The 27,719-nt window shown below is 37.7% G+C and overlaps 1 protein-coding gene across 2 annotated transcripts in view; it reads right to left on the reverse strand.

The window, feature by feature from the left end:
- Positions 1–435: 435 nt before the first annotated feature.
- The window catches only part of ARHGAP42 (Rho GTPase activating protein 42), a 159,358-nt gene continuing 132,074 nt past the window's right edge, over positions 436–27,719 (reverse strand). For both annotated transcript variants that reach the window (XM_030475695.1, XM_030475696.1), the window contains 9 exons: positions 27,360–27,418; positions 26,967–27,072; positions 22,805–22,964; positions 20,054–20,198; positions 16,772–17,152; positions 14,100–14,256; positions 12,901–12,963; positions 4,823–4,902; positions 436–4,584 (listed from right to left, as the gene is read on the reverse strand). In XM_030475695.1, coding sequence (XP_030331555.1) covers positions 4,496–4,584; positions 4,823–4,902; positions 12,901–12,963; positions 14,100–14,256; positions 16,772–17,152; positions 20,054–20,198; positions 22,805–22,964; positions 26,967–27,072; positions 27,360–27,418 — 1,240 coding nt within the window. In that variant the 3' untranslated portion in view covers positions 436–4,495. The remainder of the gene's footprint in view (positions 4,585–4,822; positions 4,903–12,900; positions 12,964–14,099; positions 14,257–16,771; positions 17,153–20,053; positions 20,199–22,804; positions 22,965–26,966; positions 27,073–27,359; positions 27,419–27,719) is intronic.

The raw sequence follows: 27,719 nt of genomic DNA on the forward strand, positions 1-27,719 counted from the left end.
TACTGAAAGAGCCCGATCAACAGTCTGATTTTAGCATGAGCAGTAACCGGAAGGGCTATGCAGCAGCAGCTGTTGGGGCTGCGTGACCACAAGCAGTGAGACTGAACATTGCCTATAGAACATCTCTAGATGATGTGATGAGTGATTTATATAGGGCACTCTGCTGAAAGAAAGGGTAATGCCAAGCCATGTCATATATTACCCCATTAACAGAATATGCCATTTACTTCCTGGGGGATTCTGGCCAGCAAACCCTCACTATAAATTGTTACAGGTCTGTCTTTCAGTTGACTAGATCTTTGAGAGTTTCTATCAGTGGAGACGGTCCACCCCAGTCTGACGATGTAATCCCCTACTGGGATTTCTCTTCTTGCTGCTCAATCCAAAATTGCACAAACTGCTGCCTCAGGAAAAGAAGTACAAAGAACAATATGCTTTTTAGTTTCATTATTTATTCTGATGCAATCTTATTATGTAGAAAATAGACCAGTGGAGAAATGTAACAAAAAAATCCAATTGCTGCCATACGATGCTTCTCTTTGTTTTGTATTATTGTTCTGAACTGCTGAATTTTGCAACTTTTCCTCTCCAAACGTGTCTTTCCTACAGGCATATTACAATTCAATCCAATTAGAGGCAAAGAATAGAGATTAGCACCAGAAAACATATGAAAAGAAAATAAGTTACTCTCACTATCATAGAATAGCTCTGGACAGCAAATCTGTGCATCTTTTTGTTACAGAAATAATTGAACAATTAACTATACAGATTAGTTAGGGATGCAAGTGATAGCTATGGTTTAATTTAAGAGTTTTGTCGTGTGTAACTCTAAATGCCAAAATGTGGCAAGGACATTTTAATACTGAACTCATAGGGATTACACAAAAAATATTTTTTCATCTTTATTATCATTAATAAAAAGTGTGAATATAAAATATTAATATACTTTACATATTTATCATACAATATATCAGTCCTTCACACTATTAATTTGATTCATGTTGTGCTGCAACATGCATCAAATGTTTTAAGAGAGAAAAAACGGCTAATTACATAAGTTATGGGTACAGACGTTACTTCCACAGGACAAACAGCAATCACAACATGTCATCTACCTTGAGTTCTGCAGTGATACTTGGACAAAAACTGCTGCATCTTTTTAGAAAGGATAATAATAATTAAAAAATTGTGTAACCTTTGCTGGTAAAGTGAATCTGACTTTCAGAAACCCCAGTAAATCAGTACTAGGAACTAATTTAGTTCAGCTTGTCTAATTTTCTGGTAAGGCACTATCAAGATACTGCATCTTCATTTAAATGTTATATAGATTTCTGTTCCTTCGCAATTACCAGAAGGGATTTTTGGTCAGGCCTGAGAATATCATCATTAAACAAGCTTTGGTTCTGTGCTCTCCCCATTTCAGTCTAAGAGCACCTAGTACTTAACTTTCCAGTTAATTGTACAGCTTCTTCTAGAGATAAACTCCCTCCTGGAAAGTGAAGAGCTTTCACTTTCCAAGTGGAAGAGCTGGGGCATCCGCAACCCAGCAGTGAGATTATACAGAAAGTGCTTGTTATGTATTGCAGAAAAGAGGAAAAGAAAATCCATAAAACATTAAAAAAACAAGAAAATCCTGCTCATTGAGAGTGAGTTGTTAACTGTAATTAAGAACGGGCATAGCCTTTTTCAGATGGAAATGCCAGTTTAAAGTTAAGCTACTCCAAAATTATATATGTGATCACCACGGCTGGTTCAGAAGAAGGGCCTGAAACTGTGTAGAGTCTTACAGAGGAAAATACAGATGTTTTGTAAGCAGCAGAATGAATGGGATTCAGTTTTTATGAAGTTGTCTTCTGCAATTCAATTTTATGTCTAATGTGAGACGAATGCATGGGAACATAAAAACACCTCCACAGGGATTCCTTCAGGTCTTTCTACAACCTTTCCCTCAGCATGTACAGGCTCTACTTAATCTGTAACTGAACTCTGCATTTTTACATAATTTTTAATGAACTTGGCATCTTTGAGTCCTCAGATCAGCTGGCTTCAAAATACAGTATTGGAGAGTAGGCAGAAATACATACAGGCTGTGAGATGACCTAAGGTTAGCTTCCCCCCCCTGCTTTTTAAATCAGGCTAAAGCAATGCAAGAGCAAACATTTTCTACTTCACCATTCCTCAAGAATTTCACAACATTTAAACTGCTCCCAAGAGGTATAAGAGGTCATCAGACAATGTTCAACACAGGTCAGTTTGACACTGGCCCTGATGGAATAGATAGAAGTTGGGATTCTTCCCTAGACCACTACATTTCTCTGCCTGGGTGAGATGTGTGCTCAAAGCTCTGCCTCCCTCTCTGCTCCTTTTGCCTTCAGCAGCCCTTCTCCTGGGAAGGTCACCAGAGGCAAGCCTTTTGACAGCCTCCAACTTTTGGATTGTGAAATACAGCAAAACCACAACCAAAACCATGCCGATGATCTCAGGGCAATGGCAGTTTCAGGCATAGCTTACACTAAGAAAACTTGGCTTGCCTTAAGACTAAGACAGTCTTAATCTGCTGAGAAAAGACCTTCACTTCCTTTCACATCTGCTCTGTGCAAATTAGATGAGCACACGTCTGCCTTCACTGCCTGTGACAATGGCTGGAACAAACCTTCATCACAATGCGCTGAATACGGTCTGGTCTTAAGGTGAAGTGAAACATGATTTTGGACTTAATGAAACTGTTTAGCGTGAAGAAAGAACCCAAATCACTCAGTCACTAATTTCAGGGGGTCTGTCCTCAACTGCCTGCAGTCAGCCTTGCCCCAGAATCCCCCTCTGAAAAAAAACCAGCTAGACCATTTCTGGGAGGATGCTCTTCCAGCCTCTCTACTTCCCTGATCACCACTTTATACTTTAATTACTGAGGAGAAGGATCCTTCAGGCTTTTGCCATCAGCCTGAATTCCAACACAGAATTGCTCTACAGAAATTACACATTACATACAAGTAAAGAACATTTTGATGTGTTTATGTTGGCAAAAAAAAAAGAAAAAAAGAAAAAAAAAGTAAAAGAGGTATTTTCCAATTTAAATAAGAAAATGGCTATAGAAAGATTACTGATGTTTGTAGTCCTAACAGAAGTTCTTCCTTAAACTTTCTGGAAGCAGTGTACAACTTAGAAATCAACAGAAGATTTATACATTCATTTCTGTTACTGAAGAATAAGCTTTGATATGTCTATGAAACTAAGCCTAGATAGGCCTATGAACAGTGAATTCTTTCTGTAGCACTAATTCTGAAGAATTACGAATATGGAGCTTAGTTATTTTGCTTTTCAATCAGGCATGGTAAGTAGCCAAGTAGCAGTACATGTTTTCCCTCAAGATGTGCAAGATGCTTGACTGAGAAAGCTGCTAATGGTTTTGTTTTTTTTATTTTTTTTTTTAGTTTGGTTTGAGATTTTTATTCTGTGGAAGGGGAGAAATCTTTGTCAAATAGTTTAGCAGAAGTCAGGAGAAATAATACTAAATACTTTTATTGCTAGATGGAGCTTTCAGCATTCATAGCTTATAAAATTAGATACTTCATAGGCCATTTGTCTTTTTTGCAATGGAACAAGTTGAAAAAGGACTCAGCTACAGTTTATCTCTGGTTTCAAAACATACTGCTGTTTTTCACTGCTCACTTCACATGACTACCAGTCACTCCAGGGTCAGCATCTCCTTGTTTTCTACAGATGCTGTTCTAAAAGACAATGAGAATATCTTCCAGATGATGGGTATCATAGAAATAAAAGTTATTATTATCTACACCAATACAGAAAGAAGGAAATAAATCTAAGACGTATTTGGACGAAGTATTCATTAAAAATATAACATTTTGAATGAGCATTTTCTGCTCAGGCAGTGTATAAACTGATTTTATTATCAGTTGTATAAATTCTATACCATATTGTAATCTCAGTGACTCACAGAAGCTCAAACTTCTGATGTAGGTAAAACTCATTTCTTATTTGAAATGATTAGGACTCATTTTAGAATGAAGTTTTCTAAGGGAGAATTCAGATCATAATAGAAACATTACTTACATTATGAAAAAAATACAATTTTCCATAATAAAAAAACATAGATTGCAAGAAATGTCACAGAGTGCATCGCCTCTAAATTTCACACTTCTGTGAGCAACATCCTAGGACCTGAAAGTCTGCCGCTAAACAGTAACTTTTTTTTTATTGCTCTAGTGTTCCTTACCCATAAAAGAAGAACAGAACAACCTTTTGCAAACAATGGAAGTTATTTAAACAGAGTACCGTCTTCAGTACAGAAACTGTTAACTGTTTCATTACATTCTGTTCCGCTGATAGGGAGCTGTGTAACTTGCAGCTGCAGTATCTGAAGGAAATCTGCCACTCAGCTAACGGGCTGATCCCATATCTGTGTCAGATAAAAATCATAGTGCTTATTATTTGTTACCATGGATACCATGAAGATATTGCTGTCCACTAAAGATTACTAGAGGAAGACAACATAATTCTCAGGAACGAGTCCTGTTTTGCCTTCATAAGTTGCTTTTAACCAGCCTGGTTCCACTGATGGATACACTGCAAAAAAACAGCCAGACAAAAAAACCATATTTACAATTAATTAACACTGTTAAACGATCCTATACATGGTTCATAGATTTATTAGGTAGTATTTATTGAAGAGAAATAAATTGAAAAATCAGAGCAAAAATGGAGAACTGAAAATGGAATTATACTCTCATTTTGTGGATACAGTTCATTTTTTTATATATCTGGGTTTTTTTACATAATAAAACCAATGTAAAACTTATCTTACCATTGGAAAATATTGCCCCCTGTGGGAAAGACAGCTCATGACTATGCTCAGCCTTACAGGAATACATGGCTTTTGCTTGTCTGAAAGAAAAAAAATGCAGGCTTGCAATAAATGAGGTAACAAGAAAAACATTTAAAGAAATTAAATTAAACCCTGGGAAGTGTAGGAAAGATCAGTTGCACAAATGCAGGATGGTAATAACTGGTTAGACAGTACGTCAGAGGAGTAGAATCATAGCAGATACTAACTCCAAGCTTACTGGGGTTAACAAGCATGTTATTGCAGAAAAGAGACCAATACCTAGAATTTTAAGCAAAAATATGATTTATAACTTTTAAAATTATTCTTTCATTCTAGTTGAAGTTGTAATTCAAATGAGTACTGAACTGAGCATATTGCTTGAAGCAAGTGATGGACTGCCTGGAGACCATTCAAAAGTGACTTGCGAGAAAATATAGTTCATCAGTCTACAGAAGAAAATAGTACATTGAAGATAAATATGAGACAAAAAGGAGTAATCCATTCTCCCGGCTGTCTGCAAAAAGGACTTCAACAGCTTTAAACTGCAGCAAGGGAGATTTAAATTAAGTGTCTTGGGTGGGTTTCAGCTTCAGACACCTGAATTTAGATGTCTACAAGTAAACTACATGCCTAGCTCCACGGACACCCCAGGCCTGGCTTCTGCTATGGCAGACACCTACTTGAGTGCAATGAATGGCTCCCCAGGTTTCACTGCCTGTGGAGAAACCTTTCACAAAATATATAATATCTGACATGAAGACACCTACATGTAGACAGCTAAGTTTATGTCTCAATCTGTAGCTGCAAGACCCCTCCTATTGGTTAGAACAGTGAAGCATTGGAAGTACCAAGCATTGGAGAATTCCCAAATTGAAGGATACCTATTACTAAAAATTCATTAAGAAAAAAAAGGTGGCACTACACAGATACATATAAAAGTTAGATATATAATTATTCTATCCCAGAGAAGAAGGACTGATTAGGTCACATCTTGATATGGCTTCTAGCACTATTCTGCAAAGTACAAAATGAGGGACTGACCATGAAGATGAAAATTCAGAGTTCTCTCTAGATTCCTGTGCTTTACCTAATATCTCGACTTCAATTTATACACTCAAAGCAATTTTTATAAGATCCCTAAGTTTTTTTCTGAGTTTCTTTAAACTTATTGGAAGCCAACATTATACCAAGCGAAGATGAACTAGTTGATTATTTCACCTTTGTATGACATGCTGAGGAGATACTGATTCAGCTTTCCTTCAAGCCAGGATTTATCTCAATGACCCAATATGTGACCTCTGAAGTTCAGTGCTTTTTGCATACTTTTTGAGAATGTATATATGCAAGAGACATGTAATCTGTTTTGTCTTTCCTCCCAAAAGAGTTAGGTAACAGTTGTAAGTTAGATTAATAACAGTGCCACATCACAATCATTAGCATGAGAAGTCTATTTTATTTTGCGTACAACTGATGGGGCCATGGCGCTTCACTTTTGGAGTTCCACACCTCCCTGGGGAAGTTAAGCAGGGATGGAGTTCCTAAAGGGAGCAGAAAGCATCCCTCTACCCTGGCCTCATACCCTGGTCCCAATCAGTAGTAGCACACCATTGTTCATCTGAATCTTTAAAAGAGTGTGAGAGTGCCTGGACATATTCCAAAGTTTGTATGTGTGAGCTTTCCAGAAATGTTTTCTCCCTCTGAAGAAAAAGCTTTTCTTAGGTTTCTCTGAAGCTGATTTATGACTAGACCAAATGGCATGTTTTGCCTTCATCCTAAGTGAGCAACTGGCTCATCAAGGGCTATACTCTCAGGCTGAGATTTCCAGAGGAGGTCAAGAATTTTGAGTTGTGCCCACAGTATCCAAGGGTACCTTATTTTCAGGATGCTGAAAACATTTCTAACTCAGTACTGTCATTCTGCATACATCTCCACTGCTAACTAGAGCAACATGAGCACTGGACTCCTGCTTGTCTACTTAAAAGTTAGCTTGCTTTCCGGCTGGTGTAGACTGCTCTGTGTGGCATTTTTTCAAGACAACTCCTTTGTGCCTACTGTTACGAAGAATTTGCCATCTACAGTCAACAAGATAGGTGTGAAGTTTCATTACTCTAGATAATACATACACATTTATACACAATAATCTACATAATATATACTAAAATATACAGAGGGAGATTAGATGGCTTTACTGAAGTCACCTATAAACTAGAATTGAATACTTTAATCTCAAGATCATTTTTCCTCAAAGTCAATACAACAAAGAGTGCTACAGGTGTTCTAATTATACCGACTCAGACTGGAAAAACAGCTATTTTCTGTTGTGGTGGGTTGAACCTGGCTGGACACCAGGTGCCCACCAAAGCCTCTCTATCACTGCCTTCCCCCAGCTGCACAGGGGAAAGAAAACATGATGAAAGGCTTTTGGGTTGAGATAAGGACAGGGAGAGATCACTCACCAGTTCCTGTCATGGGCGAAACAGACACAACTTGGGGAAATTAGTTTAATTTATTACCATTGAAATCAAAGTAGGGTAATGAGAAATAAAACCAAATCTTAAAAACACCTTTCCCTCCCCCCTTTCTTCTCCCTGGGCTCAACTTCACTCCCGAGTTCCCTAACTCCTCCCTCCCCAAGTGGTGCAGGGGGATGGTGAACAGGGGCTGTGGCCAGTTTATCACACCTTGTCTCTGCTGCTCCTTCCTCCTCAGGGGGAGGACTCCTCACACTCCTCCCCTGCTCCAGGGTGGGGTCCCTCCCACAGGAGACAGTCCTCAATGAACTTCTCCAATGTGAGTCCTTCCCATGGGCTGCAGTTCTTCATGAACTGCTCCAGCGTGGGTCCCTTCCATGGGGGGCAGTCCTTCAGAAACTGGCTGCTCCCGTGTGGGTCCCTTCCATGGAGTGCAGCCCTTCACGAACAGGCTGCTCTAGCATGGGCCCCTTCCATGGGGTGCAGCTCTTCAGGAACAGAATGCTCCAGCGTGAGCCCCCCCCCGCAGGGTCACAAGTCCTGCCAGCAAACCTGCTCCAGGGCGGGCTCCTCTCTCCATGGGGCCACAGGTCCTGCCAGAAGCCTGCTCCAGTGCGGGCTTCCCATGGGGTCACAGCATCCTTCAGGCATCCCTCTGCTCCACCATGGGGTCCTCCATGGGCTGCAGGGGCACAGCCTGCCTCACCATGGTCTGCACCATGGGCTGAGGGGAATCTCTGCTCCAGCACCTGGAGCACATCTTCCTTTTTCTGCGCTGACCTTCGTGTCTGCAGGGATGTTTCTCTCACATATTCTTACTGTCTTCTGGCTGCTATTACACAGCATTTTTCCCTAACTCTGAACTGTGTTATCCCAGAGGCACTACCACTGTCGCTGATAGGTTCAGCCTTGGCCAGTAGTGGGCCCATCTTAGATCCAGCTGGAACTGGCTCTATCGGACATGGGGGAAGCTTCTAGCAGCTTCTCACAGAAGCTGCCCCTGTAGCCCCACTGCTATCAAAACCTTGCCATGCAAACCCTATACACCTGTGTGGCCCAATCATGTATTTTGCATGTATAAAACTGTAGAGTAACTGTTAACCATGAGTACAGTTGCAATAAATATAAGGTGATTGGTAATGAATTTACTAAAGGACAGGGATGATTTTGATCCTGACTAATGTGTAGAACTTCCATCCCTGGCAGTGTTCAAGACCAGCATGGATGGAGTCTTGGGTGACATGGTCTAGTGCGAGGTGTTCCTGCCCATGGCAGGGGGGTTGGAACTAGATGATCTTAAGGTCCCTTCCAACCCTACCTATTCTATGATTCTATGACTATCAAGCCAGTTTCTCATGTTAAGAATGGGACATCTGAGTAATACTGTGACAAGACATTTAAGGCAATAATAAAACAGAACAGCAATATTTAAATGTGAGGCAGACTTATTTAAGTTATTCTTGAAATATGACATGTTTTAGTGCCCTTAGAAAAAGTTAAGAAAATAAATGCCATTTTATCCTATATTCTCTTATGTCTACTAAACTCTTCTGTTTTCGGCTTCCAATTTTACCTGATCCAAGTATGTTTACCTTAAAAGTAAAACGAAGGTAAGAAAACATGGGACTCTGACTTGGTCAGTTCTAGAAAGAGAAAGCTTCCCAGCTTTTGATATTTAGACAAATACACTAACACACGTACAAAGATGTCAGTTTCTCAGAAGCTTATGAATTACAGGATCCTTCCCACTACCTTGCTCCTGATACAGAATAATTATAACTCAATGTTATCTACAAACTGTGTGTGATAGTGTAATGAGAGACAGATTCTAAGAATATTTACTCATAATTCTCCAGCAATTTTCAAGCTCCTGGTTATTGCTTCCACAGTCAATTTGATTACCTAGGTTCTCATAATAGTTATTACTTTAACCCTACTCAGCTAGAAGCATTAACCTTGAAAAGCAGTTGCACGTTCTTGGGCATTTCTTTTTTTTGCATGTGATTATGAGAATGGACATTCTTATTTGCAGTGTTAATGTTGTCCTCCCTACAAACAAGGCTGTTTCTGAAAAAGCATGTGATAACATCACCATCATTTACTATGGTTCTCTTAATATGAGGCTAACAATCTGAGAAAAGTGTGATTCATGTTGTTTAGTGCAGAGAGAAAAAAACAGCTTCAGAAAATGGTAACACTTCCTACAAGTTCCTTCTTTCCATGACTTTACTGGATAGACTCCAGATGAGAAAAATGCATTTTACCTCTTCCTACTTTTTATTACCTTTTTTTTTTTTGAGCCCATAATGATAGACTTATACTAGCAGCCAAAGGATCAGATCATAAATTATTCTTCTTGACTACATGCAGTCAACAACACCTGAGGCCCTTTTAATAATAACATTAATAACAACAACAATAATAATACCACCACCAACAAAAACAAGAACAATAATTTTAGAAGTTATAAATAAGTTTTAAAACTATGCTCCTGCCCTAATGGGTTTTCAGTCTAGCAAGACGAAGAAGCCAGAAGCGGAATGACTGAGGGAAAACACACGAATCCTTCTTTCAAATGACTCATCAGTTAATAGTATTCTACAGGAAGAGGAAAGGTTTATAGAGTCCTGGAGATGGCAGACTTAGGCCAATGTTGACTGAGTAGAAAACACTGGTCTGGTCTGGACAAGGCAAAATATAGCATGAAAATAAAACCAGAAGAATGACTGGGAAAGCATATTTAATCATATGGGAGGGGAGCGTGGATCTAGAGGGCTTCATACTACTCCTATTAATGTCCCGACCCATCAAGCTTAGCGATCCTGCTGCTAAGCTAGAGCCATTTACTGTCATCAACTCCCCCATTCCATTTTTCAATGTATTCTTTTCTAATGAAAATTCCTCTTATAATGCAGTTTCTCACTTCAGGAGACTTCACTTTGTGTGTACCTCTAGATCAAAGTCAAGAAAATGTAGAGTCAAGGATTATGTGTTGGTGCATTTTGTAGAGAAACTGCAATAGAGACCTCAGACCTTACTAAGACTGTTATCTAACTGCAGTATTTGTGAAAGTGGTAAGAAAACTCCTTTGCCTCTTTCAAGTGCATACTAGATTAGCAATAGGTATTGGTCTCAGTATAGACAGTAGCTTAATACTACACTGAGGGAGATGGATGAATAATAAACTTGAAGTCATACAGAAAGGAATGGGAAGACTGAGAAGTCACAGCAACTGGAATTAGAAAAAGAGAGTGCAGGCTGCACAGGGCAGAACATTTTGGTATTCCCTATCCAATCCTAAAACATGTACTATGGCCTCTGAGCCTCTTTCTGACTAAAAGAAATCTGTTCAAACTGGTAGTGCTATGGGGGCACGTACTCATGCACACAAGGAGAGAAAACAGCCAGGTCAAATAATGTCGCAGCATTAAAAAAGAAAAGGGGACACACACTCATAATAGAGATACTGCATTATACAAAGTCAGGAAGCAGGGTTGCAAAGACCTCTTGGAAGAAGGAATCAAGTAACATCAGGCCACTGTGGTGGTAAAGCATCAAGTGCAAAATTATCTGCTGGAACACATAAAAACATGTGAGACTGCAAAGCCATACAGGTACTTTTGATCTGTTGACTGTACAAATGACCACAAGAGGCAACAGATGCTTCAAACACAAATGAAGCTACTCAGATACTATAAAATATAGGTAAGCAATAGCTTAAAATTTCAAAACTAGTTATTTTAGCAGGGTAGATTATTCCTGCACAGAGTTCAACACTGTCTTGACTTGAGTATCTCTGGTATCAAACCAGACAGCTTAAAAATAGTTTCTGTGTCTTACGCTCTGTCCTGCATATACTCATTAGGTAGCAGAGTTATGACCACAGATGGCCTTTCTATTGGGTGGATCAAGATGTAATTACCATGATTTCTGCATACTTCAGAGCTAAGAAATGACTATCCTAAGGTTTTAAATTAGCTTTTGTGTTCATAATATGCATGAGAGGTAAAAAAAAGCTGGCTCTAAATTGCAAAAATGTATTCAGACTTTAGCAAAACTGTAAGAACAGCTGAGCTACTTCTTCTTCCTCATTTTGCCTGCTCACCTCTCATTTTCCATTCTCCTTGTTACTGTTGCTCTTCTGCCTTCTTAGGAAGGCTGAAGTAGAGCAGCTATTAAGCCTTTCAGCGTTTCTGGCTTTGTTATTGGCTCTCCATATCCATTATGAAACTGCTACAATTTTTCTTTGTCAGATTTTTGCTTCTTACACGCTTTTTATATACAGATACAGGTGGCACAGGCTCTGAGGGAGCAACAGGGGAGAGTTTACAAGAAGGGAGTAATACAAAAACGAGAGTAGAAAGGTGAAATTATGCAGGACTGGTGAAGCAGTCATCACTCTTGTCTTAGGGCACTGGCTTAAGAACATTCCAGTCTCTTAATTTATACTTCCTTAGATTATTGCCCTGCTCTATTCCTACCTTTTTCCTCCCCTTGCACCCTCTTTTTTTATCACCTTACAGTTCAAGTACTACACAAAACAAGAGCAGCCTTAATTCCTGTAAGCTGCTTTTCTCAAAATCAGTGGGCCTTTGCAGGTCAGCTTTCTCTTTCTCTCCCCTGAAAGATCTGTCAGAAAGAACAGCTATATTCCACTGCCACATGTCTCAGCATACACTGGCACTTTCCTTTACAGCTGTGCTACTTTAGATTACTACTTCTGGATTAATTGATTGACTTCCTCCCCAACCTCCTCCCAGCTTGCTTGACAGTTCCAGTAAGATCCTGGTAGCAGTGAGTAAAGTGATGCACAAAAACATATGTTGGGTCTCAAAGAATTTGAAACACAAGGACAGTGAAAAAAGAGACAGACTTTTTCCCACATCCAGTTACTTGATTATCTGCTTTAGTCTATTAGTTGTAAGGGGGGTAGTAACATATGGAAGATACTGCTTCCTAGATGAACACTTATCAGAATATTCTGAATTCATAGAATAATAATGAATTAAATCCACCAAATAAATGAAAACAATCGTAAAAAAAAAACAAAAAAAAAAAAAAAGTAATTCCTGCTGTGCACTATCAAGAAGAAAAGGCCACAGTTTCTCCAGGTAGATACACTGGAAGGTGTGATGGCAAGGACAGAAATCCTAATCAAGTTAATCCTGAACTTTCTAAAGCAGCTGTTATTTAAGACCTGCCTATATGAGGAAATTACCATAAAGTAACACGTTTGCTACTCTGCTGAAAGCATGTATATACGAACAGCTGTATAGAATATGTACAGTATCTCAATTTAAATCCTGCTAATTTACTCCTGTAGCAGTGTCCTTAAACACATCAATGACCTGAGCATCTCTTACTGCAGTTCCCTCAGGTGACAGAATCGCCAGACTGGCTGTTATTCTCTATTAGATTTAGCTTGCTTTTGGAGAAAGGATGAGTTTAATAAATTGCAAAAATTTCACATGCCACATGATGCTGTCCAAAAGACACAGAACAAAGCTCCAACATACCTACTTCAATCTTTGAAGCCAGCAAAACAGAAAGGATTTTACAAATTGTTAAACAGTATGAAGCACTTACCGTCCTGAAGAAACCTGTTTAAGTGAACCAGCACTTTCAAACAACTGCGCTCTTGCAGCCACTCTGAAAATAAAAACACCACCTAACTTTAAACTTCACTCATTAATTAAATGCAGAGACCATTTTCACTTTTAACCATCTAAAGATACAGACATATTTTTTTTAATTGTTTTAATTACTCACTTAAGAGAAACTGAGGAAATTCAGAAGCTGGATTTAAGTCTCTGTTGAGGAGCATTCTTAAGGACATAATTGAGGCCACTGACTTCCACATGCTCCAGTGCCTTCTGAGTCAGGAAGGAAAATCTCAACACCCTATATTTAAAATAATATTCATATATGGCCAATAGATATATTGGAAATGCTTTTACTGACAGTCTGTCACTATCATGCTGGAACTCTGAGCTGTGCAGGGCTCTCTGTTTAAGTAAGACACAGCAGACTGTGAAATGACTACAGTGAACCCTTCCAGTTTAAAAAGTGAAGAGTTTTAATAGAGTCCTGCAGTATTTGGGGAACTTCTTGGTGCTCTGCACATCTGGAAATCACTTGTTCATGGGGAAAGAGATATTGTGGGTCAAAGTCAAGATTACAGTAAAGATCTTCTGCCTCTTAAGTCTGTGCTAAAAGCACTGAGAAACACTGCTACATGTCAACAGACTAAATTATAAACTCTTTTGCTTAGAACTACCCTCCTCTCAACACAAACCCAAAACAAAAACCCTGTTAGAAATCAACTATTTAATATGCAGCAACTGAAGAAATTTCGGAGCAGAAGGTTGGGTTTTGGTTTTTTTTTTTCCTTTCTCTAATTTTGGACTTACGCTAATAAAATCTGATGATCTTTTTGACATAATAGCATGGTCAGTAAGTAGCATTTATGTTCCTTTAAACATTAAATTTCAGAAGAACCAGACATAATAAAACTAATCACTTTACAAAAATATGTTTCTTCATTCTAGACCTTATCTGTAGTCTAATGAAGTCAATGGGAGTCTTTTAACTCACTTTAACAGATTTTTTGCAATGTCTCCTTTGTTTACAGTTTAATGAAGCTACATAAAAATTTCACACATACAGAAATATTAAAATCAAGTATTTGTGGATGCTTCTTTAACTACTAATGTACCTCTCTGGGATCACTTTATAGTAGACAATACTGTAACAAGACAAATCTCCACAGGGCCTTCATGACTTACACAGATCCTGGTCTTTGATAACCATTACTTGATGCAGTATCTAATCTTGCTCTCCTGCACACTTTGGGAGGCAAATCAGGGTTTGGTAGAGCCTTTGGTGTATCTTTGGTATCTGCTGAAGATAAACTCTGTACAGATCCACTGCAGCTTTTGTTACCTAAAGAAAACAACAAAATACAGGGAATATGAAAGGTAATTTGAAGTTGTTTCATAATGTGTACCATGCAAAGCAAAGTTTTTGTTGTTCCTGTGTTCCTTGTTTATTTCTTTATTTTATGTGAAAGGCAAAATAGATAGAGAAAGTACTTACTAAGAAAGAGAAGAAACAGCCTTTCAGACAGAAAGCCAGAAGAAAAGTAACAACAACAATGACGAAACGACATTAAAATTGTGAAGGCTAAAAAATGACATTGCACTTAAATAGCTAGATAGTAGTGTCACTAAAAAGTAACAGTAAAAACAAGATTTATAAAGTAGTACACTGCATAGAATTGTAGAAAAAAATTCATGTTGGAAGGCATCTCAGGAAGTTATCTAGTCTAAATTCTGGCTCAATGCAGCATCCACTATGAAATCAGGCCTCATTGATTTGTAAGAATTAATATTTCAGTATCCACAGAAGTTTCTTGCATCTTAAAAAATATTTCAGACTTAATGATCATGATTTGCCTAAAACAATTGCTACTGTAACTTGACAAATCTATAGCTGTGCAGACTGCACTGCACTAAAGTCCTCTTAATGAATACAAGGCATGGCCAAATGTGTCTTTAACATGACTTCTCTGTGAATTGCTGTCTTGTTTGCATGTACATTCTGCAAGACAACAACTGCATCTACTTCTGTGTTTCTTTATTATTACCAAGAACAACAAATGCTTAATAATGCTTTAAAAGCTGTTATAATATAAGGAGATCCCGCAAAATAAAAGCAATATCTATATTATTAGTATTGTTATTTTCTAACATAATTCTATATTATAAATAATTGTTAATGGTAATTATTGTTCTACATTATTAATACTGTTAATATAACACTAATTCATATATGGAAGTCTTATGAAAAAGCCTGTACTATCCCTGGGGGGTTGAGGGTTGAGAACTTGCTTAAACTTTTAGGTTTTGCACATAGCCACATATTTAGCCCACCTGTACTTGAATTACTTATACTATTGACAGCTCAGTGGCAAACTCGGCACTCAGTCTATTGAGCTCATTGTTTCAGTGCTGACTGTTAAGCTTCAAAACCTAAACCACTGCAAATATACTGATTTCGAGAAGGTGTTTCTTCTAAAGTAACTTCCACATAGGTGCCAATATAGTGCAGTATTACCTCATGTTCTCACAGAGGTATTCAGAACAGCAAGGGTTCAGAAGCATTCCAGCTGACAGCATTTAGCAGAACTGTCTACATTAAGAATCATAGAATCATAGAACAGTTAGGGTTGGAAAGGACCTTAAGATCATCTAGTTCCAAACCCCCTGCCATGGGCAGGAACACCTCACACTAAACCATGTCACCCAAGACTCCATCCATGCTGGCCTTGAACACTGCCAGGGATGGAGCATTCACAACTTCCTTGGGCAAGCCATTCCAGTGCTTCACCACCCTCACAGTAAAGAACTTCTTCCTTATATCTAACCTAAACTTCCCCTGTTTAAGTTTGAACCCATTACCCCTTGTCCTATCACTACAGTTCCTAATTAAGAGTCCCTCCCCAGCATCCTTGTAGGTCCCCTTCAGATACTGGAAGGCCGCTATGAGGTCTCCACACAACCTTCTCTTCTCCAGGCTGAATAGCCCCAACTTTCTCAGCCTGTCTTCATACAGGAGGTGCTCCAGCCCTCTTATCCTTGCGGCCCTCCTCTGGACTTGTTCCAAAAGTTCCATGTCCTTTTTATGTTGAGGACACCAGAACTGTACAAAAGACTCCAAGTGAGAAGCTGTTTCTAAGCTTCTCTGTCTTGCAAGGAGCCTTGTCTACAGGCTTATATGGGACACAGGCTCAGCTTAGGTGCTTTGAGGATGTTCTTTGAAGCAGCATTCCTCTTTGAATGAACAGGAAAACTGGTGTCCTAACTTGTGCACTGAAATGGCTTCCTAAAGTTGGGGTTTTGTGCATCATGTCTATATACAGCACCATTCAGCCATAATCTTCTGTTCGAGCTAATCTACTTGCAGTACTGGATAACAAACCATGCAAGTAAGGTAGATTGAAGGAGTCATTCCATCAGCAGGGTTTCAGACATACAGTTCGAACAAACAAATAAAAAAGCAGGCACCAACAAGGAGTAACAAAACTGTTATTTACTGGATATGTTAATCCTGGTGCTTTTTAAATTTAAATGCTAGCTTTTGATCAGTATCAATAGTTGCAAGGATTCATTCCTTTGACACAGCGACAGAACATAGCTACCAACTCTTCTTACACAGCAGCAATCTTCTTACAAGATGGTCTAGAGGAGAGTACTCTAAATTCTGAGAAACACTGGTATCTTTTAAGCTGTTTGAACAGTACAGTGGAAATATCTCAGAAACAGTTTGAAAACTGAAAGAACATACCACAAAAAATAAAAAATAAACAAAAAGAGGTTAATTAATACCATTAATTAACTGCTGCTTTCAGATTCAGTTCTTGTTTTCTGATGCATCACAGAAAACACCTGAAATTTACCTTCAGCTGATGGAATTGATCTAAGAGAAGATGCTGAAGACCTTTTCAGCCCAGACAGACTGCAAGAACTCTTTTTAGTCAGGTCTGTTGGTGGAGAGGCATTCTCTGGTCCAGCGACAGAAGCTACACTTTGGCAGTCTGACTCCACATCTGTTTTGGTTGCATCCTCCTTTGATGAGGATTCTGGACTTGTAGTCCAGAGGCCTGAACTCTTCTGGCCATTAGAAGAAGCGGGAGAGGCAATCCATGGAATCCCTCCTGATTTCTCCCTGGGCTGTGAGGGCGTACATTTGGTGGTGCTGTTCTGTTCAGAGGAGTGAGAAGAGAGAGATTCAATGCTGCCCATGGGAGTGCTGTCTGGGCTACTGCTGTACGAGTCACCTGGGGAGGAGTGAGGGGTGGGAGAGAGAGAAAAATAATTTACCTTTTGTAATCATGTGCATTTCTCTCATGACACCTTTAGCCCCTTGTACCTCACTTGTCACCAAACGCATTAATTTGTGATTTCAGAGGCAATGAGTCAAGACAAAATACCTATTTAGTTACACAAAGTTTCACACATATTCTTATCTTTAACCTGGGAGAGCTGCCTTTCATGGCTATTTCTTTAGAGCTGACGAACACAATGGGCTACAGGCTGAACTATCTCACACAGAAGTTTGCATTTTAAAAGAATTGCCTGCAATACAGATAATCCTTAGAAAATTCAACACTGATAAAGCTGCAATATCTTTGTGGTGAGTATGTTGCTGGATTTCCATGATAAGGCAAATGTTGTGGTTGTTGTCACACTTACATTCTTAAATGCATGACTTTATTGCCAGCAGGCACAAGAACTAAATTTTATTTCAGTTACCAAGCTGCTGAGTATCTCTGCAGTCTCTGTAAGACTAGTCCAAAGTCTGTCTATAGATAGCCTATTCTCTCAGTCATCATCCCTTTCCCTAAAATATCTATCCTGCAGAAGGACAACTCATTCCTTTACTTACAACTTGAATGCTGAACATTTGACGAATTTTTTCAATTAGACTTATCTTAGAGAAAGTCACCTACCTACACAAAAATCTTTGTACTGATCTTGTTCCCAATAATCTTTTGCAACAAAAAGTAGGAATATCCTAAAGTAATTTGCTGATGATATAAAGGTAGAATCACGCATCAGAACTGAGGAAGCACTGGCCTATAATACAGTGAGGGCTGAATTATTTCGAAGACTGGATTCAGGCTATTCTAGTCATACACTGGTTTCTAGCAGGACTTTTTCCCAAAAGCTAGGAGATACACATTTCACAAGTTTCACAAGAAGCAGAAAATGTGTATTCTTCAACCACATTGTAGTTATAAGATATCACCATGATACAGCTGCTTTTCCTCCAAATGTTACAATATCCTTGGCAACAAGTGACCAGAATCCCTCACAATACTACAGATAAGGTCAGAAATACTAGTGCCTTACACAGTGACTGGCTCTGACAACAGTAGTGACATTGGTACAGTAGTGTGAAATATTCCATCCACTTCTAGTTAGAATTCTGGTATTCCAGATTAGATTGTCCCTCATCTTGCCCCTTTACAGACCATTAGGCCCTTGAAAACTGCTAGACTGGCTGAAGTCTGAATTTGTCAGATGCATTTTCTACAATTTTCTATCATTCCCTACCATTTGAAACCTGTAGTTCATTTTCTTACACCATACAGAATTCCCTAATTTCCTGCAATACAGTTAAATGTCTGTGCTTCATTTAAATAATGACTTAAACCCATCTAGTACTTCAGAAATTGCTCCTGCCAGAAGCTAAGGCTCTCTCTTGCCTGTCTCCAGCCACACCTAGAGATACTTGGCAAGGAGAATACCTCTGCTTCTGCTTCGGCCTTCCAGGCATAACCGAGATCTTAACTGGAACTTGCATAAGCAAGTGCTGATCTTGAGCTAATAAGCAAAGCACAAGTGGAAAGCTCTTTGGTCAGACTTAGTTCAAATTAAGCCACCAGCACAGGATATGTCTGAATGAAGAATCATAGAATCATAGAATGGTTTGGGTTGGAAAGGACCTTAAGATCATCTAGTTCCAACCCCCCTGCCATGAGCTTGCATACGCTCTGCAAAATACTTGCACAGAAATGCCCCTTTTCTATGCTGGCATTCACTCACTGCAGTTACACAGGGAAGCACAGTTGAAACTTCTCCGGTTTGTCCTCTGGTGAATGTAATTCATGATTCCTCTGTAACTTCTTGCTCAGGATCCCATGCAATTCACACTGGCAATTGATATGTTGGCAACTCTTATTTAGTATTTAAATTCTCACTGGCAGGAATCATGTAACATAAACATATGGGAAATGCAGCACTTGTGCAAGAGTATACAGAGGATACATTTCCTAACATTACAGAATTAAGAATTACAACAGATCCTCAAGAACAGATGCCTCTTCACTGTGGATTAATTTACTGTACCAGTTTTATGTAAATCTTGGTGAGGAACCAAGGGACACAGAAGTTTTTCTGGAAGTCTGTTGCATTGCAGAACTGTTAAAAACTTAATCTTTGATAAAGTTTTATTACTTCTTACTGGTATAGCCAGTAAGTAAAAAAGTGATGGCCCACTAGATGAAAATGATTGAAGTGAAACTTTTTAATAGTCACATCCAGATTAAAATAAATAAGCATTCTAAGCAGCAATTAATTATAAACATAACTCCCTGCTGTTAAACAGTAAACCATATGCTATGGTATACTGTTTCTCCCAAAAACATTAGTGTTTGTTTCTATTCCAGAAAACTCACCAAGTTTCAGTGGTTTTGGCAACTAAGCAATTGCTGGCTTTGAACCAATAACCACAGTTTCATGCATATGAAAAAAGCCAAATAATGGTCCTGACCTTGACTAAATTACATTTACTACAGAAGGAAAGATTCTATTTACAGTTTTCCAGCCTTACTAATCATCTTACAAGCAAATGAGATGAACTTCGTACAACAAACTTCTGAGTTTCCAAGCAGTCTACATTCTAATTTAGATTAGAATACAAAGCCTACTCTAAATGATTTTTGAACACAAGCAATACAAGGCTTGCCTAAAAGAAAACAGTCTTCCTCATCTGAGAGAAGCAAGGAATGTGGTCGTTCAACAGTGCAGCTGTGACTCAGAGAGGTTAAAAAGCTGATGAAACCCCACCTGTTATGCTTATAATTATTGGAATACAATACCTAATGGATATTATTCAGGAAAGTTAAAGACAAGACATAAAAAGGAAGATAAACAGTCAACAAGGACAAACTTACTGTCAGGATCTGCGAGACACGGTGTATATCTTCCTTTGGGTTTACGTGAACCTGTGGAGAGACAAATTGCTCTTGTCCTTCTTGAACCTGATCGGGACTGAGGTTGGGGTAGAGGAATATTGGGGTCTGGTGCAGTGTGAAATATCTGCATAATTAAAAAAAAAGGGACAAAATGACATAAACAAAGAGGTACTCTTACACTTGCATTATTAATCCATTTGTTTTCCTCACAACTGTGCCTGAAATTAATCCTGTAATAGTCTCACACATTACAAAAGAGTAAATTCACAGAATACAAGCTTTGCTCTGATCTCATTTTACAATCCAAGAACCAGAATACTGAGCTGTACTTAAAATTTATACTAATTATATAAAAGTATTTGTTTAAATAATTTTATAGCCCTTCTTAAGAAGCGCTTAACAGTCTGAATTGGAAAGCACACAATAGATGCTTATTACTAACTCCTGCCCAAGAAGTAATATATTTTTTAATATATTATGAAGACTGAATTTTTTCCCTGCGTTCATGTGAAAGCTTTTGTATGCCATAAAAATGTGTCATAGTCATAAATTATTAGAATTCAGTTTGTATTTCAGAAAAGCACTTTATTCTGCCAAACAAGTCACGTTTGATGAGGAACATCTTTATGTTTGGAGCATCTCCTGGTTTTTATCTTTTACATACCACTGGTCAATTTTGTGCTTCATTGCTGCAGAAAGAACTAATTTTTTAAGGGTATCTGACTACCGTGATCTGATACAGGTACACTTAAGATTTTAAAGAACTCTGTAGATAAATATGGCAAACCTGCCAGCAAGAGCAATGCAGAACGTCCAGTAATTTTCTTGATTTTCATTTTTATCATCTGTTCTGCAATATCCAAGATACATGCAGCAAAGGCCCTAAAAATCTTCTTGTAAATATAACTGCCATGGAGGATGACTGAAGCAAAAAAGATGGCCACAAGATTTTCAGGTTTTAATTTCACATCTTCTGTCTCATTTACTCACCCTAGTGTAGACTTTAAACTCTACTGAATATATCTTATGGCATTCTGTGGAAGGAATTCTGTCTAATGGAGTTGAGGTTTTACAGAGATAGATTGCCTGAATAAGCTACTGAAGGAATCAGAAGTGGCCAATCTCCACAGGACCTAGTGTTGTAGGCTAAATACCATGCAATGCCAAAATATATCTCTGCAAGAATTTCTGGACCCTCTCTTGATAGGGCACCCCCAGAAGTGGATGAAGTGAGCAATGAAAAGATACCTCCCTGCCATTCACAGAAGAAAGCAAATACACTTTCACAGTAAAAAAATACTTTAATGGATGTCTTGAAATGCTCTTGAAGTACATTAATACTGTATTAGGCATTAGTAAGTAGCATATCAATACAAAAAACGTCCGCAGACAGAGAAATAGAGCAAGGGTGATTTTGATTTTGCAGCCGTGGTCTTTGTATTGAATGAGCTTGTAATTTTCTGGAGAAATTCAGTGTTGGAAACCCGTAATATATATATTTTGGAGTTACAGCCAAGGCGGCTATCTGTATCATACCAATTTTGAGGAGTCCCTAAGAAATATAACTGATGATACCAAGCAGTACTGTCAGTACTTACTGACCAACCAGTGCAGGTGATCTTGGTATTGACCAGGAACTACCCCTTAGCTGAGTAATGTAAAATGGAAGAAACACAAATGTTTTTCTGCTTTCTTTTGTTAGTCATCTGAGAGGTGATATACATCAACAAAAGATCCCCAAAATACAATTCCTTTTGATGACCGAGTAAAAGAGGTTTTGACTGTTCTGCTGAGTTCTGAAATCAAATAATTTAAAATAAAATAAAATAGGGAGACTTTTCAGTGAAGCTGATACCTGCAATGGTAGTGACTGAAAGTAAGTGTAAGTTCTCATGGATTTTCTCAATTCTTATTCAATGTTAGAGGAAAGAGTTTGAGATGGACCTTTGCTGTCACTGGTCTCTTTGGGGAAAATAAAATAAATCGAGTAGTCACAGATGTGCCTTTCTTCAAAGCAGAAGAGTACCTAGAGACTGTTGAATGTTCCAGAATATTCAGAAACTTTTAAATCACAAAGACATGACGGGCACAAAACCTGTAATAGGAGTAAAACCTCATCTAAGATACATTATTTCTTCCTTCAGCTTTTTTACTTTTCATTTAGTATTTAAACTAATGAAAAATGACACAATACACAGAAATGCGGGATTCCGCTGGGGATCCACATTGATGCTGCTTGTGAAAAGAGGAACTGAAGGATCATTGAGGTTTCATGACGTTATGAGGGACTAGATGTTTACTGTGCAGCTGGTGTATTCCCGAAGGACAGCAACGGTCTGAAAGACTCTGACCTGATGCACTCAGAGGAGAATCCATGTATTCACCCAGAGTGAACCTTCATACACTGCTAGCACGAGAGAAATGGAGGAGCACGGAGCATAGTTATGACTTTCTCATTCTGCTTCTTGATATAAGGACACAGAGATCTACAGAAAGCAACTGAATATTCAGAGCAACTCCTTCAAAGCATGGGAGATTATGCCCTGGATCTGTATCTTGCACAGTGACAAAAGACTTGCCAGGAATACAGACCCATAGCATGGGGTGGGAAGAAAGTATTCTATCAATGACTTTCTACAAATGCTGGATTTCTTAAGAACTTAATGATGGTAATGAAAATGAGATCTTAGTTCCACTTCATCACAAAACAGTCAAATAATGTCTTTCTACCTTTTCATAATGCTCTATGAGAATTTCAACGACGATATTCTGAAACTTAATGTTCATCATAGCAGCCACGGTTTCTTCTTGGGCTCTCATCAGAGTTGGTCCAAAGATAACACCAAGGTTGGATACAGTCATTAGATTTTGCTGACTGTGTAATGATACCCTTTAAATGAACACAAACAATATGCAATTAAATTGTTGTGCCAAACTGCAATTCTAACAAGCAAAACCCTGTTAAGACTACTTCTGTAACAAGATCCCAAGTTCACATCCCCCCTTTAAAAACATTTTTAAAACTTTCACTTTTACTAGAGTCAGAATACAGTGTAGTACAACAATTATATTTCCATTAAGGCTACCATGCTGCAATAACTTAATGGACAATGAGCATGTCTACCTGGAGTAAGTGTTGTAAGTTCTTGACATAATTGACAGGGAAAAGCAACTATCTTTGGAGGTCTCTACAGAATGATCTAGACCATCTAAAGTTTAGGAGTCTTGGGGTAGGCACCTATACCTCTCCATGATTATACAGGAACTTAAATACATGATGTTGGATTTACTGAAAATACTATGTGGTAACAGAAGTCAACAATATACATTAGCTTTCATGTAAAGAAAAGAAACTTAGTTACTGAAAACACTTAAATTGCAATAGGATCTCTTTATTAGTATGTTGAAAACATGGGGTCAGTGAAATCACTGTTTCTGTGGTACAGGTTACGCTAGATGATCATAATGACATCTTCTGTCTTTAAAATATATTAACCTTTTACTTGTGTATATTCCATTATCGCTTACTGCACCTCTTCTGTCATTCTTCTTCTTAATGTAGAATTCAGAAATTTAGTTTTCCCAATAATTTGTCAGATAACAAAATGAAACCCATCAATCAGTGCCTCTTTTCTCTCTCCTCACAAATAAGATTTGCCAAATAAAAAATGTATCATCATAAATCCTTCGAAATAACTACCAGGGATTCCCCAGTCACAGCTGCCTTATTGCCTCATGTCTGAGAAATATCAAGCCAAGTAAAGATTTTATAATTACATTAATGCTTAATTATACCGAATATGCTACCAGACAGAATCAGTTATTGAGGCACTTGTTCACATTTCTGCTATCACTGTCAAGTGGAGCATTTTTAGCCATTTCCTACATAATTAAAATAACTCTTGTACTATTTAAAATTAAGATACAGTAATATCTATAAAATACTGGACAACTAGCAGATAGGAGCAAACTTTATCTTGTTTTCTCTGTAAGAGACCTTACGTTTGGCTTAGGTGCGTAAAGGGTGGTGGGAAGATGACAGAAGACCATTAGTATTTTAATGAAAACAGAATTCTTAATTACTTAGCTCTAGGTTTGTTAGAAAAATCTAAAAAAAATAACCCTTTGCAATGTTACTCTGCTTTGTGCTGCAAAGTAACTGTTAAGGTCTCTTACACAAACACAGTCTTATAGCATAAAAGAGAAAGTAGTGTTTGTCCTGTGTTTGGGTTTCCTTGGTTACAAATTTGGTAGCTTGTTAATAAAAGGAATGGTGACTTTAATAACATTGTAACCAAAAAAGACTTTTTACAATGCATTTCAAAGACTCAATTTCTTGCAAAAGAGAAAAACCCCATGCCTGTAAATGGACTATTTTGAAAGCCAATTTCCCCTGACCTAGTCCTACTGTTGCTGGGCTACTGAATAGACATAGGCCAAGATAATCATGCATTTCAGGTAGCTGTAAGGCATTCATTAAGGTGCAGTTGATTTCTCCTCAAAATATCTTTCTTTAATATATCACCAGTTAATTTTTGATGCTGACAAATTGCAGACTCCTGATTATCCACCTTAGGAAAGTATGGTGTTATTAAAGCATACAAAGAAAAAATTATTCTTTAAAGTAAACAGATAATTTGACTAGGAAGATTTAAAAACAAAAAATTAGTTACCTATATGAAAATAACACCAAACTTCCTGTGTCTGCCTAGATGCTTAATGAGTATATACTCACACAGTATCACCTCTCTGCAGGGTGCTTTTCAGGATTTGCTGGTTTTGTTTGTTTGGTTTTAGTATGATCTACATCCCACATCATCTAGATTATATTTAATTTTGCACAGTGACACAAAAGTCAAGGTAGGCAGAGAGGTAAAGAGCTTAAGTCATTAATCAAGAAAAAAATATTCTCCTTATGTTGTAACCCATAGTTAAAAAGTATACAGTATTTTCATCTAGACACAAAAGCATACATAAACAACTGAACACTTAAAAGAAATACAGGGAAAGGATGTGTATTTTGAAACTGTATTTTAAACAAAAGAATGAAGCAACAGGAGGTTAGTTGGGTTTTTTTTTCCCTGTATATCTCATTTTCATAAAATGAGGAACTTCATCTGCCATTTGTTCCTTGAAAAATCTGACACAGTGGTAGGAAAAAGATGAGGAAGGAAGATAACTAATACACTCAAGAGACTAATTTTGAATTCAGTCTCGTTAGAATTGCTAGCATAAACAGCAGCTGGCAAATTACATACAGAGAACTAAGAAGGGATGAATTGAATGCTGGAAAGAAGTGAAAGTTTTCGGTATAAAACCATAAGATTATATTTATTGGAAATAAGAATCACATCAAAGATGAGATAGGCAAGAGTTAAAGAGATCAATTAAAGAAGGGAATACTGCTGGCATGCTCTTCTTTGGAAGTGCATCCAAGGTCACATTAAGAAAAAAGAGGTCAGGAAAAGAGGTCAATAACTAATTCTGCCTACAAATAAGTCAGTTCTATGTACACATATTTCTAATTTTGGGGCTTCCAGACTAGCAGCTCTTACAGAAATCATTAATCCCTTGCTAAATGTTTTAGCATTTTAGAGGGTTAAAAAGCAGTAGATGTATTTTTTAGCTAATCAAACAACTCTGTGAGTAGTGAGACTTATGAAACTTGCTTTCATCTGGTTCTCTGGGTTACCCCATGCAGAATGAGACGTAAGGTCTGCCTAATCAGTTTTTGCAATGGAAGAATTCACGGCAGCTCACTATCACGTTAGTTCTCCAGGGGCTAATGACATAAAGAGATAAATATAATTTTTTAGTGCTAAATATTTTTCCTATCAAGGCAGTTTTCAAAGTTCTCATGTCTATAAGAGGAAGCAAAACTGCTCCACTGTAGACAGCTTACTGCAGGCTGTGGCTCAAGCTGTGATCAAAAACGAAGAATTGCTGGGATGTAATGAATGGAACGAAACCAATATGGACTCCTCTCATGTCTTCTACATATGGCAGTCATGTGGGCCTTATCTGAACAACTGCTGTTTCATTATTCACATTCCCAAATAATTGATAAATATACCAAAAAGTATACAGCACCAGAAAGAATAATACATATGAAAAAGTATTCAACAAATACCAACGAAAACTGACCAATGATTTACTAAAATGTATATGAAAAATGTTTGAAGCAGAAACAGAATAAATTATAATGTAATAATGGTGTGTAATCATAGCTAGTGACATAGAGAGACTTAAGAGAATAAAAACTTGTCTTTTTTGTCTCACAGCACATGCTAAGGTAATTCAGTGAAGACAGATGGTCATCAGTTCAAAGAAACGCAAAATCTCCATCTGACATTTAATTAATACTCACAGAAACTGATGAAAACCCGCACAGGAGGTTTGGACATTTATACAGATATCAAAAATATAAATAATAATACTTCAAATTGATGTTTTCAAATGATACTACAATTCAGAGTTGTTAGAAGAATAAGATCAAACATGAAGGACAAGTAATCTGCTCTCCATTTCTGATACAGTGTGGAACCTTGAGTCAGATTCAAAACAGTGTTTTCTACCAACCTTAGCATAGTTTTAGATGTTTCTTAAATTTAATTAGTGACAATTCCTGTAGTAAGTAGGAATGTGAATGAAAACACTGAGTGGGTTTATTCTATAAATATAGTTGGTCATCTTGGTGACTCTTTGGGTTTTTTTTGTTTGTTTCTTTGATGAGTATTCTTGAGATATCTTGACAACAGCATTTTAGAAATTAAATGGAATTTCAAGTGGCATTGTTTCAACAGAGAGATTAGATTAAGCAATACTAACTAATTTAAAACAGAAATAATCACATCTCACAATAATGCCAAAGAGGAAAATAAAAAAGAATTACTTGACCAAGTGCTTGATAAGGATGTCCAGCATCTCTCTGTTCTTCTCTGGTAACTTATGCACAAGTGCATGCACTGCCTCAACTCTGTAGTTCTGATCATCTGACTCTATTAAACAGGAAACAAATATTGTTGATAAATTAGAACATGTACTAAGATATGACTACAAATGGCACCAATGCATACTAATGCACACATGCATTATAAGGAGCCAAACAAAATTAGCCTTTAAAATTATGACAACAATTTGATTATACTTATTACAACATTCTGAAATCCGTATTTCAAGTAACTTGCCAAAAGCAGTTACCACAAATACTGGAACCAACAAAAGGCTAGTAACTGAGGAGATTAAGGGTTAGAAACAATATTACTTTATTTATTACTTTACTTACTAACAGCAACAATGAAATCTTTGTGCAGCTTGAAAGTCATCAGTGGTTCTGAAAGACACCTGGTTGTAAAAAAAAAAAATTAAAAGAAAATTTAAAAAGCATTACTCAAAGTCTTTTTAAGTTTTATGGGTGATTATCATAGCCCTCAACATCTGCACAATGTATATTGGTATGTCCTAGGAAACGCAATTCACTGATGACTGATTACAATTAGCATACAACTCAGTCATGTACATAGTCTGAAAATTTGAGTTGAAGCTGGTGTCATCGTGTAGGTTAGTAAGGCAAGCTACTGGCACTGACTTCAGCACAGAGACTGACTGTTTTCTGGCTTCCATGCTGTAGAAGTGTAACACATGC

The sequence above is a fragment of the Strigops habroptila genome, chromosome 2 (assembly GCF_004027225.2).
Source record: "Strigops habroptila isolate Jane chromosome 2, bStrHab1.2.pri, whole genome shotgun sequence".
NCBI classification, from domain to species: domain Eukaryota; kingdom Metazoa; phylum Chordata; class Aves; order Psittaciformes; family Psittacidae; genus Strigops; species Strigops habroptila.